At 43.9% G+C, this 21343-nt stretch overlaps 1 protein-coding gene across 3 annotated transcripts; it reads left to right on the forward strand.

The window, feature by feature from the left end:
* The first annotated feature begins 137 nt into the window (after positions 1 to 137).
* LOC115247000 (inter alpha-trypsin inhibitor, heavy chain 4-like) lies at positions 138 to 15105 on the forward strand. 3 transcript variants are annotated; one of them, XM_029827355.1, is made up of 24 exons: positions 138 to 289; positions 3612 to 3772; positions 3882 to 3986; positions 4084 to 4246; positions 4321 to 4431; positions 4503 to 4631; positions 4720 to 4836; positions 4944 to 5112; positions 5214 to 5324; positions 5544 to 5725; positions 5831 to 6010; positions 6090 to 6211; positions 6339 to 6487; positions 6737 to 6772; positions 7472 to 7537; positions 8507 to 8539; positions 10843 to 10875; positions 13119 to 13151; positions 13553 to 13648; positions 13963 to 14067; positions 14170 to 14365; positions 14605 to 14753; positions 14838 to 14919; positions 14989 to 15105. In XM_029827355.1, exons 1-24 carry the CDS (start codon positions 218 to 220, stop codon positions 15101 to 15103), a joined length of 2715 nt encoding a protein of 904 aa, XP_029683215.1. In that variant the 5' UTR covers positions 138 to 217; the 3' UTR covers positions 15104 to 15105. The 3 variants fall into 3 exon arrangements, with proteins under 3 accessions (XP_029683215.1, XP_029683216.1, XP_029683217.1); XM_029827356.1 differs by having other exon boundaries at positions 139 to 289; positions 14197 to 14365; XM_029827357.1 differs by lacking the exon at positions 8507 to 8539 and having other exon boundaries at positions 139 to 289.
* The last annotated feature ends 6238 nt before the right edge of the window (positions 15106 to 21343 follow it).

The raw sequence follows: 21343 nt of genomic DNA on the forward strand, positions 1-21343 counted from the left end.
ACCTCTGATAAAGTGACTGCTTTATTTTTTTCCTCATGTCTGCAATTCCCAACAAAACGAGTGTGCATACGCGTGGGTGTGGCGGCCTTTTGCCACAAGAGGAGTTTGCCCTCAACTATCCCCCCGACCCCCCCGGTCTGTTTGCACGATGTTGTCCTCCCGACTTTAAAAGAGGGCATCACTCACCTGAGTTGCACTTTTATTCTGGGAGGCTGTCATGGCGAGAGCAGCAGTGCGACTCAGCCTCTATGGGCTGCTGCTGGCGGTGGTCGCAGCGCTACCGATCAAGGTGAGAAGAAGGGCGCCGCACTGCATGAAATGTTTCTCTCATTGTATCCAAGGTATACCTGGACCTGGATGACTGAGAATCTACACAGACATCTTGCATCACATTTTGGGAAAGATACCCTTTGTTTGGTGCGAGAGCTTGAGAAAACAGCCAAGAAGTTAGCGGACTTTAAGAACCACCTCTGCTTCAACCTCAGATGTCGACAGCAGAAGATGACTCCCACCTGTGTATGCATCAGATCAACGGTAAAAGGACACAGCCCAGGTAATTCCTCACATGACGGAAAAACGTTTACTCAATGAAAGGATCAGACAAATCCATTTTACCATAAATACCCTGGAAGCCAAGCTAGACAAAAGAAAGGAGGAAATACACCTACTGCTCCCCTCTGAAGTGATGGAAGAAATAGCCAAACTTGTTTCCAGGATTCAGTACACCCAACACACCAGGACCAAGGAACGTCAGATGCGAAAATTCACCACCCTACTGGCAAAACACAACCCCAGCGGAACCAACCCCTTCTCCATGACAGAAAAACAGGACACATCCCTGTCTGACGCACAACGGGAGAAATGGGTAAAAAACCTATCAGACAGGGAGCTTACACAAACCGAAGAGGAAGTGCTTTCCAAAGGTCTGAATTTTTCAGTCACCCCTGAAGAGGTACCGACTGTCGAACTCATCACAGCCACTGAGACAGCCATCAGAAACAACAAACTCCCGGAAGCAGAAGCAGAACAGTTTAGACTTAAGGTAACAGCTGCTTTAGCTAGTGCAAAACCTCCAACCTCCAATATCACTAATAAGGAAAAAAGAGCCATTGCATCCTTAGCCAAGGACAAGAACATCACCATCTTACCAGCTGACAAAGGTAGGTGCATGGTCTTACTCAATACCACTGACTATGACACCAAAATAATCAGTCTCCTGACAGACACCGCTACATATGAGAAACTCAAGCGAGACCCCACCAACTCATACAAGAAGAATGTGGTAGACTTACTACAGAAACTGGAAAAGGATAAAGCCATCGACAGACCACAATACTTCTGTCTATATCCAGGAGAAACCATCCCTTGCATATATGGATTGCCCAAGATCCACAAACCAGGGACCCCTCTCAGACCCATAGTAAGTAGCATCAATTCTGTAACATACAACATTTCCAAATACTTGGCCTACATCTTGTCTCCCATGGTTGGCAACACTCCACACCACATCAAAAACTCCCAAGACTTTGCTCAAAAAGTCAGTGGACTCACACTACTTCCAGAAGAGACTATGGTATCTTATGATGTCACGTCACTCTTCACGTGCATCCCCACCGCCAGTGCCATAGACACCATCCACAAGCACCTTCTATTGGACAAGAATCTTCCAGAAAGAACAACCTTAACACCGGCCCAAATCTGCACCATGCTGGACCTGTGTTTGAACACCACCTATTTCCAGTACAGAGAAGGCTTCTACAGGCAGAAACATGGCTGTGCCATGGACTCACCAGTATCCCCCATAGTTGCCAATCTATACATGGAGAAGGTGGAATCCCAGGCCCTGACATCCTTCACAGGAACTGCGCCAAAGTCACTGGTTCAGGTATGTGGACGACACCTGGGTCAAAATTCAAACACAAGAATTGAAAGCGTTCTCCGATCACCTCAACAAAAAGGACCAGCATGAAAAATTCACCCGGGAAGATACAAAAGGAAGCAGTCTGGCCTTTCTGGACTGCGCAGTCAAGATCACTGAGGACAGAAATCTCACCATCGAAGTCTACAGAAAACCTACACATACCGACCAGTACCTTCAGTTTGACTCTCACCACCCACTGGAACACAAGTTGGGAGTGATCAGTACTCTCCAACACCGGGCCAGAGAAATACCCACCACGTCCCAAGGCAGAAAGAAGGAACAGGACCACATTAAGACAGCTCTCAAAACATGCGGCTACTCAAACTGGGCCTTCACCAAAACCTCAAGAAAGCGAGACCCCAGCAAATGAGAGGAGGAGAGAAACAAACGCCGCAGCGTTTCGATCCCCTACCTGTCCGGAGTCTCGGAGAAGTTTAGGAGGATCCTCCAGAAACACGACATACCGGTTCATTTCAAACCCAGCAACACTCTCAGACAGAGACTGGTACACCCAAAGGACAAGACACCAAGACCCAAACAAAGTAATGTTGTTTATGCTGTACAGTGCCAGGAGGAATGCAAGGAACTGTACATTGGGGAAACCAAACAACCTCTCCACAGAAGAATGGCACAACACAGACGCGCCACCTCTTCAGGTCAGGACTCAGCAGTCCACTTACACCAAAAGGAGAGCAGGCACTCCTTCGAGGACAGCCAAGTAAGGATACTGGCCAGAGAAGACCGCTGGTTTGAGAGGGGTGTCAAGGAAGCTATTCATGTCAAATTGGAAAAACCATCCTTAAACAGATACACATACAATGCAGTCCTCCACTCCTTCCAACAGCAAAACAAACATTCACACCATTCCAGGAGACCCAGTGACTCACCACCATGTGATCCAGCAGACAAAGGGGAGACACCTAAACAGAAACTAGGTGAACGACCCGACCAACGACCCTGCTAACGACTCTCAGGTGACCACCCAGATCATTAGCATGCAGATGGTCCACAGGGGCTATATATTTTCAAGCTCTCTCCCCAGCGATTTCAGAACTGAAGAAGCCTTCTGGATAGAAGGTGAAACGTCTTCAAGAGAAGAAACCCAGTCCAGTTGACATAGAAAACTACCTTGGATACAATGACCTGGATGACTGAGAATCTACACAGACGTTTCTCTCATTGCTTCATCTGATAATTTTGCTTGATTTTTCTTCACTGTCCATCAGAATGAACGCATTAATCAAAGTGTGGGCGCACTTTACTGTTTCCATTGATTTAGGTTTGCATTTCTTTTCTACACTTTCTAGCCCAACATTTGCTCTAGGTCTGATTTCTTTAGCGGTCATAAATACGTGGAGTCTTATCTGAGCACTCATTCAAAATACATTCACATGAGGCTCAGATGAGACTCCAGCTTTTCCTTTTTTTATGTGTTTGGAGGATCTGAGCTCTAAGATGCTGCTAATGATTGAACTAATCGGTCATGATCTGTAAACAAGATTGTGCAATCACTTTGTTATCATGTGGTTCGTTGGAAAAGGAGGGAAAAAAACAGAATGGGGTGTATCTGCAGTTACACCAATGAGAACCCTGTGATGCCACCCACCATCATCTGATCTTTGCTCACCTTGGTGTCAGCCAAGCAACCGGGAGCTTTTTTCTTGTTTTCAAGCATCCCTCCTATTTTTAGGATAACTGGGACATTTACAGCTACCACATCAACTCCACCGTGACCAGTCGCTATGCCGTCACCGTCATCAGGAGCCGCGTGGCAAATCGCATGGAGGAGTCAAAGGAAATAGAGTTCCATGTCCGCATTCCCAAAAACGCCTTCATCACTAAATTTAAAATGTACGTAAAGGCAAAGCTGCCCAGTTACTACAATGCTGGGGAATTTCTGAAATAAATCATCTAGATGATCTTGGAATTATCAATATTAATATAGATTTTTTAATTTTAGGGTTATAGATGGTCAGGAGTACGATGGCATCATGAAGGAGAAGGAAACAGCGCAGCGGCAATACTCTGGAGCTGTATCCCAGGGTCAAAGTGCAGGGATCATCAGGTACATCAGTTCCGTCATGGCTTTTCTTTTAAGATGAAGATTTTAAGATGTTTGTAGTGGAGAAACGTAAGAATATCCACATTGCCCCTCTTTGTAGTTCAGTGGGGAGGACTCTTGAACAGTTCAAGACCTCTGTAACTGTGGCTGCTCACAAAAAAGTCACCTTTGAACTCACGTACGAGGAACTGCTGAAAAGGAGGCTCGGCCTGTACGAGTTGCAAATCCACGCCAGGCCCATGCAGCCCGTCAAAGACTTCAAGGTGCGTCCGTCGCATAAACCAACCAGGGGAAGACGGGTCGGAGCGTCTCACTTTCTTGTAATTCCAAACTCCAGGTGGATGTGCATGTTAAGGAGGACGCTGGCATCACTTCCTGGCTGGTTAAAGGAGGTCTAAACACCAAAGACCTGGCGACAGCCGTCACGTCAACAAAAACAGAGAAACAGGTAGAAAAGGCAGCCGTGCAAAATCAGAGTTCCACCAATAAGACCGCCATTCTTTCCTGCGTGTGTTTCAGGTGTGGCTGTATTTCTACCCAACAGTGGACCAGCAGAAATCATGTGACAGCTGTGATGACAACGGGATGAACGGAGACCTGGTCATTGTGTACGATGTCAAAAGGGACACGTCTCTCGGAGACATCAAGGTGCACTGACAGTTCCTGTCCAGCCCAAATATCAAATACATATATTTGTCCAAGTGCACGCTCAACTTTTTCTTGCCCCTCCCCCTAGAGATCGGACAAGTTCTTCGTTCATCACTTTGCTCCATCCAATCTCCCGCGCATACCGAAGAATGTTGTCTTCATCATCGATCAAAGTGGCTCCATGCACGGCAGGAAAATTGAACAGGTGGGACGCTCCTTTGCTGCCGCTTTTCCCGCAGCCTTTCAGTCATTCGCATCAATTTAAGGCTTCTTTCTTGAATTAAATAACCGCCGCATCCTCCCCCCGTCCAGACCCGAACCGCATTAGTCCGCATCCTGAACGACCTGGCAGAAGACGACTTCTTTGGCATCATCACTTTCGATAGCCGAATATTTCAGTGGAAACGTGAGCTTGTCCAGGCCAACCAAGCCAACCTGGAAAATGCCAGAACATTTGCACGTAATATTAAAGACAACGGAGGTGAGGGCTCTGGTATATTCCCACTTTTAGGAGTGTTTGAAAGCTGCAAAACATCAACAGTGGCTTCTCCCCCCACCTCTCCCCTCCTTTGCTCATTCCAGCCACTGACATCAATGCAGCCGTTCTGAAGGGAGCAGATATGTTGAATGCACATCCCAGACAGGGCTCAGCCTCCATCCTCATTCTTCTCACCGATGGAGATCCAACAACAGGTTCCAAAACACCAACATGGTTACACAAACAAGACCTTCACTTTACTTTATCATCATCGTGTTCCTTCAGGTTTAAAGGCTTTACAGCACACCATTAAAATCCCTTTCACTCAAACCAGTTGGTATCCCGGCTGCCCTGAATTTAATACCACTAAAGACACAAAGTAACTTTGCCGTTTCCTTAAAAGAGAAAAAAGAAGCACAATTTTGTCTTTGCAGGTGAAACGAACCTTGAACGGATCCAGTCAAACGTAAGGAAAGCCATTGCGGACAAATTCCCACTTTACTGTCTGGGCTTTGGCTTCGACGTCGATTTCGAGTTCCTCGAAAAAATGTCGCTGCAAAACAACGGTGTGGCGCGGAGGATTTATGAAGACTCTGACGCTGATTTACAGCTGAAGGTGTCCTAAATCGCTTCCTCCCAATGCAGACTTGATGGACTGGTTAAAGTTGATCTTTGTGGGGACGTGAGATAAACACACTGCATCCATTTCATTTGGCAACAGGATTTCTACAACGAGGTGGCCACTCCTCTGCTGACAGATGTGACAATGGTTTATATTGGTGGCAGCAATCTGACAAAGACAAACTTCAGCCAGTACTACCAAGGATCTGAGATTGTGGTGGCCGGAGAGATCTCTGACAACGGCGTGGAGACCTTCACACCGCAAGTCTTGGCTATTTCAGTGAGGACGTGTCAATGGTGCTTATCAGCTGGGATCTTGTTAACGTGTTGTAGGCTCACAGAACTGTGTGCTACGGCAGAACAACAGAAGAGTGGTGTTTGCTGACACAAATGTCACCGTGGAGACGGGCGACACGGCGTCTGACAGCCAAATGCAGCGAATCTGGGCCCATCTCACCGTGAAACAGCTCCTGGAGAGAGAGTGAGTGATCACAGCTGGCAAACAAGTTCAAAGCTTAGCAACTTCCTCCTCAGTTGAATTGTGCGAGTGCGAAAGTGCAGTGAAATTAACGGTAGCGTGTGTTTTCATGCAAACACGTGTGACATAGGCTGCAACTGTCTGGCTCTGAGAAGGAAGACGCAAAGAATGAGGCCCTGAAACTGTCACTACGGTACGGCTTTGTGACCCCGCTCACATCCATGGTGGTCACCAAGCCACAGGGAGAGGACGCAGATGTGCTGGACAAACCAAAAGAAGGTAAAATATTATATTTACATGCAACAACAAACAAACAGGGAGTTATTCCTGACCAGCTTTAATTTTCTACGTCTGGTCACAGGTTAAGATGGCGTCCTTCAGGCATGGATGTTATTGTGGCAACATATAAACTAGTTATTTGTAACCAAGAAACTATATTTCTGTGTATATGTCTGTGTGTGTGTGTGTGTGTGTGTGTGTGTGTGTGTGTCTGCCTGTGTGTGGTCTAAAGGATCTTTTTAATTTCAGGACCTGGTTTTGAGCTTGGAATACAGCCAGGAGCAGGTAGGACTGTTTTGGCACACACACACACACACACACACACACACACACACACACACACACACACACACACACACACACACACACACATTTTGACATTCAGAAATATATATATATACAGTATACCTCAGGACAATGAAATGAAAATGAAATGAAAACCTAGTTTTCACCATCTCAGGAATTATTCCCTGCTCATTCTTATATTATATATATTTTCAGACACTATTGGATCCCTCAGGCAAGATTTTGCAGTTTTATTTGAAAGAGGTTTTGTCAGGTTAGAATCCACGGGGACATAGCCAGCAGCAGGGGACGCTGTTGCTGACACAAAAGCAGCAGAGGTGTGATGCGTTTGTTGTTGACCAGCGCTACTTAAATCTGGCAACCTTTGAAAACATTCAGATCTGATTGCTCAGCCATGAGAAACAAGCACCAGGAGAAGCTTGCTGGTCTAACTGTCTCATCCTGTTTAGTGAGTCCTCACTCTGGTTTTGGAGGCCGTAAAATTCCTCTAAGTAGGTAGTATTAAAAAAAAAGATTATATCCACATATAGTCGTATAGTTTATGAACTCCCCACTGAATGTAATTACATTCTTCTAAAAGTCTTATCCAAATAGAATTAAAAACTAGGGTGTCTTCAAATAGCTGAGCAGACGAGGCACCTTTATTCCTACTGACTGAGCTTGTCTTTTTCTTTTCAGTGACCAGACGTCGTCTACGCCCCCCTATGCGAAACTCAATGATTCATCTGTCTGTGCAAGACAAATGTGGGATCATTTTTACCTGTTCATTTACACACACACACACACACACACACGCACACACACACACACACACACACACACACACACAAAATTTTGACATTCAGAAATATATAACCTCAGGACAATGAAATGAAAATGAAATGAAAACCTAGTTTTCACCATCTCAGGAATTATTCCCTGCTTATTCAGGAGTACATCATCCAGGTATGATTATTCTATGGACACATAAACCAATCAATTTCTCAGTCTGTCGGCCTGTCTGTATGTCTGTCAGTTATGAAACAAGTTGAACATATATGTAAACACACACGGACACATTTAGGGGACATAGAACCTATGCACGTCCGCACGCACACTAAAGGCTTGGAAGAGCTGCTTATAACAGTATATAAGCAATCCGACTGAGATGGTTTCAACTGGGGGCTTTTTTCTGATGTTGACTGGTCTGATTAAGATGTTTTTTATTTCAGTAGTCCCTGGTTTTCAGACACTATTGGATCCCTCAGGCAAGATTTTGCAGTTTTATTTGAAAGAGGTTTTGTCAGGTTAGAATCCACGGGGACATAGCCAGCAGCAGGGGGCGCTGTTGCTGACACAAAAGCAGCAGAGGTGTGATGCGTTTGTTGTTGACCAGCGCTACTTAAATCTGGCAACCTTTGAAAACATTCAGATCTGATTGCTCAGCCATGAGAAACAAGCACCAGGAGAAGCTTGCTGGTCTAACTGTCTCATCCTGTTTAGTGAGTCCTCACTCTGGTTTTGGAGGCCGTAAAATTCCTCTAAGTAGGTAGTATTAAAAAAAAATAGATTATATACACATATAGTCGTATAGTTTATGATCTCCCCACTGAATGTAATTACATTCTTCTGAAAGTCTTATCCAAATAGAAGTAAAAACTAGGGTGTCTTCAAATAGCTGAGCAGACGAGGCACCTTTATTCCTACTGACTGATCTTGTCTTTTTCTTTTCAGTGATCAGACATTATCGACCCCCCCGTCTGCCAGGTATGATGCTAAACTCAATGATTCATCTGTCTGTGCAACACAAATGTGGGATCATTTTTACCTGTTCATTTCCACACACACACACACACACACACACACACACACACACACACACACACACACACACACACACACACACACACACACACAATTTTGACATTCAGAAATATATAACCTCAGGACAATAAAATGAAAATGAAATGAAAACCTAGTTTTCACTATCTCAGGAATTATTCCCTGCTCATTCTCCAGGTATAATATCTATCTATCTATCTATCTATCTATCTATCTATCTATCTATCTATCTATCTATCTATCTATCTATCTATCTATCTATCTATCTATCTATCTATCTATCTATCTATCTATCTATCTATCTATCTGTCTGTCTGTCTGTCTGTCTGTCTGTCTGTCTATCTATCTATCTATCTATCTATCTATCTATCTATCTATCTATCTATCTATCTATCTATCTATCTATCTATCTATGTCTGCCTCAATTTTATTTAATTGTGCCTATATATTCCACATATAACACACACACACACACACACACACAAACACACACACAAAATTTTGACATATAACCTGGAATATATACATCTGGAAGTCTAGGAATGTAGGGCTTCGTCACCCAGGTGCTTGGATAAATACCCCTTTTGTAGCATTTGTACCCTACTTTGTTATTAGGATTTTAAAATCTGCACACGGCCTGAGCGATAGAACAGTCGCACGCACTCACGCACGCATGGGCGCACGCACACACACACACACACACAACACACACACACAAAAGAGTTCTAAAAATATCCGTGATTTATTTATTTTACGTAATGAAAAGAATTATTCCCTGCTCATTCTTATACAAGTACTAATGAAAACTACTAAAAACAATTCCTGTTTTTAATAACAGCAATTCCTGCTGGTGCTGGATTTGGGGGTGGAGTACTGTTAGGTTCAAACAACCTGAAACACGAGAAACACAAATGAGGCAAAGACAACAGTTTAGAATTTTACTTGCAAGGAGAACGGAGAGATGTGCTCAGTTACAGATCTCCAACACGTTCTGACGCACACCTCCCGCCATCCTTCTTTTATTGGAATTAGGAGGTTCCTAGTTACAGAAGTCAAATGTGTCTAAGGGAGGGGGAAAACACAAGATAGCAGGTCTCAAACAGAGCAAGAGACTGTAAATCATAATGGTGAGATTATACGTAGGTCTTCACTGATTTGATTAGCTTAGCACACAGACAGCACATTCTTCTATATCAGACAGATTAAGAGAACATCTACTGTGTCATGTTCTGCAGCTCTGTCTCCAGTCAATGTCACTTCTCCAACAGCCGCCGCATTTCTGTCGCCCTTGACCAGAGAAGTTCGAGGTGACATACCAAGCATCATGAACATTAAGCATTAGCAAATAATAAGAAACATTAAGTAATGAGAATCAATATAACAAGAATAAAGAATATAACAAGGTGAAAGCAAATAAGAGATAACTTTAATATAATGGATCTAACAAGTACATCATTCAGGTATGATTATTCTATGGACACATAAACCAATCAATTTCTCAGTCTGTCGGCCTGTCTGTATGTCTGTCAGTTATGAAACAAGTTGAACATATATGTAAACACACACGGACACATTTAGGGGACATAGAACCTATGCACGTCCGCACGCACACTAAAGGCTTGGAAGAGCTGCTTATAACAGTATATAAGCAATCCGACTGAGATGGTTTCAACTGGGGGCTTTTTTCTGATGTTGACTGGTCTGATTAAGATGTTTTTTATTTCAGTAGTCCCTGGTTTTCAGACACTATTGGATCCCTCAGGCAAGATTTTGCAGTTTTATTTGAAAGAGGTTTTGTCAGGTTAGAATCCACGGGGACATAGCCAGCAGCAGGGGGCGCTGTTGCTGACACAAAAGCAGCAGAGGTGTGATGCGTTTGTTGTTGACCAGCGCTACTTAAATCTGGCAACCTTTGAAAACATTCAGATCTGATTGCTCAGCCATGAGAAACAAGCACCAGGAGAAGCTTGCTGGTCTAACTGTCTCATCCTGTTTAGTGAGTCCTCACTCTGGTTTTGGAGGCCGTAAAATTCCTCTAAGTAGGTAGTATTAAAAAAAAATAGATTATATACACATATAGTCGTATAGTTTATGATCTCCCCACTGAATGTAATTACATTCTTCTGAAAGTCTTATCCAAATAGAAGTAAAAACTAGGGTGTCTTCAAATAGCTGAGCAGACGAGGCACCTTTATTCCTACTGACTGATCTTGTCTTTTTCTTTTCAGTGATCAGTCATTATCGACCCCCCCGTCCGCCAGGTATGATGCTAAACTCAATGTTTCATCTGTCTGTGCAACACAAATGTGGGATCATTTTTACCTGTTCATTTCCACACACACACACACACACACACACACACACACACACACACACACACACACACACACACACACACACACACACACACACACACACACACAATTTTGACATTCAGAAATATATAACCTCAGGACAATAAAATGAAAATGAAATGAAAACCTAGTTTTCACTATCTCAGGAATTATTCCCTGCTCATTCTCCAGGTATAATATCTATCTATCTATCTATCTATCTATCTATCTATCTATCTATCTATCTATCTATCTATCTATCTATCTATCTATCTATCTATCTATCTATCTATCTATCTATCTATCTATCTATCTATCTATCTATCTATCTATGTCTGCCTCAATTTTATTTAATTGTGCCTATATATTCCACATATAACACACACACACACACACACACACACACACACACACACACAAACACACACACAAAATTTTGACATATAACCTGGAATATATACATCTGGAAGTCTAGGAATGTAGGGCTTCGTCACCCAGGTGCTTGGATAAATACCCCTTTTGTAGCATTTGTACCCTACTTTGTTATTAGGATTTTAAAATCTGCACACGGCCTGAGCGATAGAACAGTCGCACGCACTCACGCACGCATGGGCGCACGCACGCACACACACACACACACACACACAACACACACACACAAAAGAGTTCTAAAAATATCCGTGATTTATTTATTTTACGTAATGAAAAGAATTATTCCCTGCTCATTCTTATACAAGTACTAATGAAAACTACTAAAAACAATTCCTGTTTTTAATAACAGCAATTCCTGCTGGTGCTGGATTTGGGGGTGGAGTACTGTTAGGTTCAAACAACCTGAAACACGAGAAACACAAATGAGGCAAAGACAACAGTTTAGAATTTTACTTGCAAGGAGAACGGAGAGATGTGCTCAGTTACAGATCTCCAACACGTTCTGACGCACACCTCCCGCCATCCTTCTTTTATTGGAATTAGGAGGTTCCTAGTTACAGAAGTCAAATGTGTCTAAGGGAGGGGGAAAACACAAGATAGCAGGTCTCAAACAGAGCAAGAGACTGTAAATCATAATGGTGAGATTATACATAGGTCTTCACTGATTTGATTAGCTTAGCACACAGACAGCACATTCTTCTATATCAGACAGATTAAGAGAACATCTACTGTGTCATGTTCTGCAGCTCTGTCTCCAGTCAATGTCACTTCTCCAACAGCCGCCGCATTTCTGTCGCCCTTGACCAGAGAAGTTCGAGGTGACATACCAAGCATCATGAACATTAAGCATTAGCAAATAATAAGAAACATTAAGTAATGAGAATCAATATAACAAGAATAAGGAATATAACAAGGTGAAAGCAAATAAGAGATAACTTTAATATAATGGATCTAACAAGTACATCATTCAGGTATGATTATTCTATGGACACATAAACCAATCAATTTCTCAGTCTGTCGGCCTGTCTGTATGTCTGTCAGTTATGAAACAAGTTGAACATATATGTAAACACACACGGACACATTTAGGGGACATAGAACCTATGCACGTCCGCACGCACACTAAAGGCTTGGAAGAGCTGCTTATAACAGTATATAAGCAATCTGACTGAGATGGTTTCAACTGGGGGCTTTTTTCTGATGTTGACTGGTCTGATTAAGATGTTTTTTATTTCAGTAGTCCCTGGTTTTCAGACACTATTGGATCCCTCAGGCAAGATTTTGCAGTTTTATTTGAAAGAGGTTTTGTCAGGTTAGAATCCACGGGGACATAGCCAGCAGCAGGGGGCGCTGTTGCTGACACAAAAGCAGCAGAGGTGTGATGCGTTTGTTGTTGACCAGCGCTACTTAAATCTGGCAACCTTTGAAAACATTCAGATCTGATTGCTCAGCCATGAGAAACAAGCACCAGGAGAAGCTTGCTGGTCTAACTGTCTCATCCTGTTTAGTGAGTCCTCACTCTGGTTTTGGAGGCCGTAAAATTCCTCTAAGTAGATAGTATTAAAAAAAAAAAGATTATATCCACATATAGTCGTATAGTTTATGATCTCCCCACTGAATGCAATTACATTCTTCTAAAAGTCTTATCCAAATAGAAGTAAAAACTAGGGTGTCTTCAAATAGCTGAGCAGACGAGGCACCTTTATTCCTACTGACTGATCTTGTCTTTTTCTTTTCAGTGATCAGACATTATCCACCCCCCCCTCCTCCAGGTATGATGCTAAACTCAATGATTCATCTGTCTGTGCAACACAAATGTGGGATCATTTTTACCTGTTCATTTCCACGCTTGATTAACTCGTGGAATTGGCTTTGTGGTTTAATTTCCTGGGTGAATATTAGTAGACCAAAAGTGACCATTCAGAAACAGTTATTTCCTTCTGAAATCAACATATAGAATATACAGAAATGTATTTAATTGCATACATTGGTCTTTTTTTGTTTGTTTGTTTGTTTGTTTGTTCTTGCTTTGCATGTTTTGACATTCATAAACATCTCATTTATACAAAGTTAATTAAAAACATGATTTTAAACTGTATTGTAGTGTCACACATTTTCAATGTACATATTTTAATCTAAACTGCATTGTTGATTACTCAAAACGATTGAATAGATATGGATGTAGATGACTACGATCTATCTGGCATGTACCCATTCTTCACAGTAGTGCCCACAACAGTGCCCACAAAAGTGCCCACAACAACTCCAGGTAGGGGAATTTTGGGGTTCTTTTCATAGCTGATATAAATTCTTTTTTTAAAAAATGTATGTGTTATCTATAGACTACAGTTACAAAAAATAAAAAAATAAATAAAACAAAAACATGACAAACAAGTAAAAATACAGTATTTTATTTGCGTAGCGTTAGTCATATTTGTGCGAGGGAGTCGAGAGCTACAACAGATGCGCGTCTAAAATGATGGAAATATTTAATGCATTAGTAAAAATAACATCCCAGATAGTCGAGCATCCGTGATGCTACATCACAGACATGCACGTCTGCGCTGTTGTGTGTCGCTGCAGCTCCTGCCATGCACAGGTTCATATGGAATCCCACAGACGGCTCTGTTCCTCTCTGCTTCGATATTCCCGTCAGTCGCCTGAAGCTGCTGCACTATCCCAACATCGGTGGGTACTGCCTCGGTTTTTCAATCGGATCTTTGACCCTTCCGTTTTCTTTCTTTCCGTCATCGTGGAAGTGATGGCCCGGGATTCTGAAGGAATAAATAGATGTGTTTGTTTGTTCTCCCTCGCCAGAGCTGTCTATAAACGGGGAGCTGAACTCAGAAGCTCACAAAGGATTCAGCACAATTGTCATCCACCTCAAGGGGGACCTCCACATCGAGGTGGAGAGCAGACAAATCATGGTGCGGGAGGGGGAAACGGAAACTCGGCACACCGGAGAGGAAAGCTTCACTGTTGGAAGGTGTTGCTCATTATTATTGGAAGCACATTTACTCTGAAGGGAAGCCTCGATGTCATCACTGACTAACAGGCGCATAGATTCTACCTACTCTTACTCTGGTGTTGGTGGAAGTTCTCAATCCTCCAGGTCACCAAAGCAAAGAGGATCAAACTGGCAACTTGACTTTTGTTATCCTGTTTGACAACTTTATAAGCTGCCTCTAACTTTATCTCCACACGGTGATGTGAATCTCCTTCTAGTGCCACGGTGATCAGGAGGGACAAGGAAGTGGACATTATGATCGGAGACGTCCGCATTGTCATCCTGATCCACCTGCTTGAGGGTAAAGAATTCCTCTGGCCAGTTTTGAGACAGAGGCCTTCAGACAGCAGTGTGACGGGAATTTTAGGTAAGTGGATAGAAAAGCTTTTTACTTCTTTATTCTTTAATGAGATCGTGTTGGTGCCTCCTGTAACGCTGCTTGTGTTCTCAGCTCTGCAGCCTGTGGATTACGAGGAGCTGCAGCAGCTTCCAAAAAAGCTCAAGATCGACAACCAGGAGATCGAAGCTACCAGGTGCGTTTGTCAAATGCGACTGCTTAAATGCTAAACTGATTATTTACTGATTCCTATTGCTTTCTGTAGGATGACAGTTCTGGATTACAGCCTAACCTCTCCCCAAGTGATCGACTGCTGGTTCACGTCTGTTGAGGACGCCCTGCGGAAGCCGCTGCACCAGCTCACTGTCGCAGAGCTTTAACTTAAAAACATGAAACATCATGGAAATTACTCTGTGTGATCACAAACTGTTAGATCCATTATATTAAAGTTATCTCTTATTTGCTTTTACCTTGTTATATTCTTTATTCTTGTTATATTGATTCTCATTACTGTTTCTTATTATTTGTTAATGCTTAATGTTCATGATGCTTGATGTGTCAACTTGAACTTCTCTGGTCAAGGGCGACAGAAATGCAGCTGCTGTGGAGAAGTGACATTGACTGGAGATAGAGCTGCAGAGCCTGACCCAGGAGGTGTTCTTTTATTCTGTCTGATATGGAAGAATGTGCTGTGTGCGAGCTAAGCTAATCAAATCAGTGAAGACCTATGTATAATCTCACCATTATGATTTACAGTCTTTTGCTTTGTTTGGGACCTGCTATCTTGTGTTTTCTCCTCCCTTAGACACATTTGAATTCTGTGTAACTAGGGACCTCCTAATCTCAATAAAAGAAGGATGGCGGGAGGTGTGCGTCAGAATATGCTGGAGATCTGTAACTGAGCACATCTGTACGTTCTCCTTGCAAGTAAAATTCAAAACTGTTGTTTTTGCCTCATTTGTTTTTCTCATGTTTCAGGTTGTTTGAACCTAACACAAACCAATAAACAGTATTGATATGTCAGATCTTGTTTCTTGTTATAAATTAAATCATCAAGAATGTTTAAAGGATTATAACTGCCTCAGTCAGCCAGTTTATCTGCCAAACAGGCTGCACCATGAAGGACGAGATGTCTCCAAGTCTTGCAAACAGTGAAACAGTAAACGTCTTCAATGTGACCCCACATTTCAAGCTGTGCTGTAAGGACAGAGCGCCGTGCACGCTGTGCATGGCAATAGACCTGGAGATGAAGATCAATCAGGAAACCTCCAAAAACATTAAATACAATTCAGGCTGGAATACAGCAAAGAAGCAAGTAACACAAAAGGTAACGTCTGAAATGATCACATTTGAGATGAGATTTTGATTGTCACCCAGATGCCGCGCAGCAACTCGCTGAGCATCAGCAGGCAGGAACCTTTTGGACCAGGTTGTGCCACAAACACACGGACGATTCAGAGGTGCGTGTCATGACATTCACCTTTCAAATGCATGGAAAAATACACGACAATCGTAGATGATAAGGGTGGATGTGTTATGGACAGTCAAGGAGGCCTGGACCCAGATGCAGAGTAGAAGAAACGGCTCTTTATTGATAACAAAAAGGTGCAACACGAAGGAATCAATCAAAGTAACAACAGAAAATCTACGAACTAAAAATCACCATAAAGGGAAAAAAACGTCGAGAAAAAGTACCAACGAAACGCAGTGACGAGGCACTGGAACAAACTCACACGCTGGAAGTAAACACGGAAAACAGGAGGCGAAAAACTGGCGATCACAGAGGTTGGGAGCTGGACGCTGTGGCGAAACAACGATCCGGCACCGGAGGCAAAGAGAGGGGAGCTTAAGTAGCCGCCGAATCAAGGCAATGAGCTGCAGCTGCGTCAGCGGCTCAGCGCTCCCCAGGGATCGGCCCGCCCCTGGCTGCCGTTCCCGAGTCACGTTCAAGAACCGAACCACAACAGTCCCCCCCCCCCCCCTCCCCCCCTCAATGGACGCCTCCTGGCGTCCTACACGGCTTATCTGGGAATCTGCGATAAAAATCCCTCAACAGTTGCAGGTCTAGAATGAGGGAGCGCCCAATCCAGGAGCGCTCCTCCGGGCGTACCCCTCCCAGTCGACCAAATACTGGAATCCCCTTCCCCGCCTGCGTACATCCAAAATCTTGTTGACCGTGTAGTCCGGATGGCCTTCGACAAGGCGCGGAGGGGGGGGCGCGGTGGTGACTCAGGAGGTTGGTGGGGGCTTTCAGCAACGGGCTTGAGGAGGGAAACATGAAACACTGGGTGGATGTTCAGTGAAGCTGGGAGGCGGAGACGGACTGCACAAGGGTTAATGATTTTGTCCACGGGGTAAGGGCCGATGTACTTGGGGGCGAGTTTTCTGGAATCAGTCTGGAGGGGGAGGTCGCGGGATAAGAGCCACACTTGCTGACCCACTTGGTAATTGGGCACCGGTGCTCGGTGGCGGTCCGCCAGGCGTCTGTTACGCTCCGCTGTCCTGTCCAGTGTGGCTCGAGTCTCCCGCCACACCTGTCTGATCCGGCGGAACTGGGCTCGGACCGAGGGTACCGCCGCGTCAGCCTCTTGGCTGGGGAACAGAGGAGGTTGGTAGCCATGGTTGACCATAAAGGGAGACAGACCGGTTGCTGCACTGACGAGAGAGTTGTTGGCGTACTCCACCCAGGGTAGACGTGAGGCCCAGGAGGACGGGAGGCGGGAGACCACACAACGCAGGGATGCCTCCAAACTCTGGTTAGCTCGTTCCGTCTGCCCGTTGGACTGGGGGTGGTAACCCGAGGTGAAGCTGGAGGTGGTTCCCAGGGCCTGGCAGAACGCCTTCCACGCCTGGGAGGTGAATTGAGGTCCGACCCTGGCTGCCGTTCCCGAATCACGTTCAAGAACTGAACCACAACAGGATGGCTACATGCATGCAGTTGATCTAAAGCAGCTAGTTTGTGTTACACTCAAATAAAATAATTTTAAGTGTTAATCGGTCTTTAATTAAAAACCTGCATGTAGCTGAAGCACTGGATGTTACACTGCTACCGAAATCCAATCATTACCTCCAGATTCTACCTGTAGATCACACTCTCAGCACAGTCGGTGTATTTACCGGAATAATTGTTTGTACTGTATAAATCCAGTTACTGATTAATGTTTGCCTGTTATGTAACCTTAAGGCATCATCACTGGCAGCACTAGGTCCACAGGCCTGCGCTCTTCCCCTGTTGCAACATGACCACTTTGGCTCAACAGTGGCAGCCATCCCCTCCTCAGGGCCCCAGCCGTGTTTCCAGCCGCCGCCTGCTGTTACTGCTGCTGCATTCAGGGCCCTGTCATCTCCTCTCTCTGTCACCCAGGGTCACAGGTTCCTTCCCTCCCTTCCAGTGCAACATTTGGCCTTTCCTACCCAGGACGCTGCATCATATCAGCCGGGCAACCGCAAAACAAGGACGCTTTAATTTGAGTAGCACTTTGTCTTCCAAATGCAGTACCAAAAAAAAAAAGTTCATATGTTCATATTGTATCCTGTATATACATTGAAGGAGCATGAACTTAACCATATGTACATACTCATCTATAGACAGGTGTTTAATTTCCTCTCGCATACCTCATGTCCATACTTAAATGCAGAACAATGGTAATGGTATGCGAAAAGATGTACAATTAGTCCAAGCTTTATATCAGTATATGAATCATCAATCCCATCAGATGTATATAATGTACTCTTGATTTATGCTGTGTTTCTATAGACTGAGTTAATATTTGTGTTGGTCATATCAAATCTCTAGAAATGCTGCCGTGTGTATAAACCAGTTCTCATTAGTATGTACATACAGTAGTTCCGTGTCCCGTGTACAGTCCATAGGATGCTGCCACAGACGCACGTTTGCCTGTAGCACCTTATTAGCCACCATCATGTCACTGTGAATATCTGACATCCTGGCCACTTGGAGTGTTTGCTCTCTTAGTCCAAGGATAGTTTGCATTCAACAACTAAGAAATGCTTCCAGCACAAGCGCTTGATATATCCTTAAGAGATTTAAATCAACTTGAACTTTATCTTCAGGTGGATGAAAAAAACAAACCAACCTGTGAGAGTGCCTTCAACTGCAGTTACAATTTTATGAATCACTAGAAGAGCATTTAGAGTCAAAGCGGACGCTAGGTATACATGCTTTCACCTTCAAATTCTGTGATATCAATCACAAACATGGGTTGAAACATTGACTAATTTCCTGATTTCTTGTTCAATGCCTGCACCACTTCCTGCATGAATGCATTGATATTCTGAATGTGCACAGGTCAAATGTGGGAATGAACACGAGAGCCTGGCAGTGGAGTGGAATGACAAGGAGGGCTGGAGGACTCACCGCACGAGTCCAAACTCACAATCATACCTCTTTTAATGCAATCTGTAGCTTTACATATTGTTGCCTTTGTGGTTTAAGAGATTAATGTGTAGCGCGTTGTTTGATAATGTTAAAATACCAGAGATACGTAAAGAATGTGAACTCTTGAATGACTTTTTTTTTTTAAATGACGCATGGGTTTTCTAAATTATTGTTTAGTTACCAAAAGGTTGATCAAAAAGTTATAGCTTTAAATATTATGAGTAGAATAATTGAAATTGTTTGTTATGATCAGCTCGTGAAGATCACAACAAGTAAATAAGAAAAGGGGAAATCCAAGCAGCACCTTGCATTTTCAGAGAGGTTTTATTCTAGTTAAAAAACAAAAAAGAAAAAGGCCATGTGGCAGGTCACGGCTGCAACCCAGGGAGAGCACGAGCAGGAAGTTCAGAGCCTCTTTTAAGCCCTTCCTTGAGGTGCAGGCCAATCAGGGAGCCACACCATCTCCACGCCCAGCACCTTCAGCAGAGGGAGCCAAACCTGCTGAAACACAGCCAGAACACCCAACCACACACAAGGAGAAACCACCGTGCCCTAATGTTGGCCAGGGCCATCACCCCCCACTGTCACTGTCACCTAGAGACACAAACCCAGTTGACATGAAAGGAGCATAGATTTCATCCACACCTTTTGACACTTCCTCTGGTGGTGGTTCAAGTAACTCCCCACACTGAACATGAGCCCCAGAAGTTGCCAGACCAGCAGATTTCACATACACACTTGACTGAGCTGGTCTTTTATCTATGCTGACGATTGGACGCTCTCCCTTCCAGTGGCCCTTGTTTTTACAAGAAAAACACACTTTCCCTGAATCAAATTTTCCATCTGCTCCTGGTACACACCTGACATTAGCTTGTGACCCCTGATTGGTCTCTTCAAACTTGACTGGCCCCAACTTACCAAATTTTTTCGGAGCTCTGGACCAGTCTGAACGACTACCATGAGTCAACATATACTCATCAGCAAGAACTGCAGCTTCTGAAGCTGTCTTGACCTTACCCTCATTAATGTGCAGTGCAACCTGGTGTGGGACAGAATTTTTAAACTGCTCTAACACAATCAAATTACTCAAGCCGTCATAGTCATTCACTTCAGAGGCAGAACACCAACGTGCAAAGTGTGCAGCGATCTCACGAGCAAACTCCACATGAGTTTGCCTGTCCCCTTTCTTCCAGCTCCTAAACCTCTGCCTGTACACTTCAGGAACCAATTCATAAGCTTTTAGCACTGCAGCCTTTACTTTAATATAGTCCCTGCTGTGTACAGAACTAAGGGCAGAATATGCTTCCTGAGCCTTACCTGTAAACACACACTGCAGCATTAACGTCCTATCAGCATCAGGCCAACCCCTACTATCTGCTACTCTTTCAAACAAAGCAAAGAATGTATCGGGATCCCTTTCATTAAATCGTGGCAATAAATGCAAATTGCCAGACACATCAATCCCTGCATCAATACCAGCATGCACTGACACACCTAAGAGAGATTCATTAGCCTTACCTTCCCTAACCAATTCAAGTTTCAACTGCTCAAGCTTGATCTTTTCTCTCTCCAAAGCTACCTTACTCTCCACCTCCCTTGTTTTCTGCTCCTGTTCTGCTTAGCCTCTCATGCTCTAATTGAAACTGCATCCTCTCCCTTTCCAACATAGCTTTCTCTCTTTCCAATTGCATATACTGATCAAACGACAACTTCTCAGCCACCCTGGGATGCCTCACATCAGGCCCCTTGCTCTGTTCAGGTTCCAGTATGCCACATGACACTGTCAACTTCTCAACCGCCTCCCTTAACTCTGCCTTTTTAGGCACCTGCTCAGGCTTCTCCCACCCTAAATGCACAGCCAAGTCAACTAAATCCACCTTTGAAAACTGAGCCAAAGTGCTACGGCTAGCCCGCTGCAGAAATTCAGCAACCAGGGGATTCCCATGTTCAGTCGACATACTGTACACACAAAGTAGACAACCACCTACCAAAATTGTCTAAAACATTACCTGAGACAAAACAAAGATGCCCCTCACACAGTGCACAACCATAGAGCAAGCTTAACTTGACTGGAGCTTTCCCCCTGAACTGCCTAACCAAAACCTGATTAACTCAACCCTAGTCTTCGAATGTGTACTGGTGGTGGTGTAGTGGGTCTGAAATAGCCACATATAGTTTATTATGTTAACAGACACCCCCTCTTTTTCATTTTAATATTTGA

The sequence above is a fragment of the Takifugu rubripes genome, chromosome 19 (genome assembly GCF_901000725.2).
Source record: "Takifugu rubripes chromosome 19, fTakRub1.2, whole genome shotgun sequence".
NCBI classification, from domain to species: domain Eukaryota; kingdom Metazoa; phylum Chordata; class Actinopteri; order Tetraodontiformes; family Tetraodontidae; genus Takifugu; species Takifugu rubripes.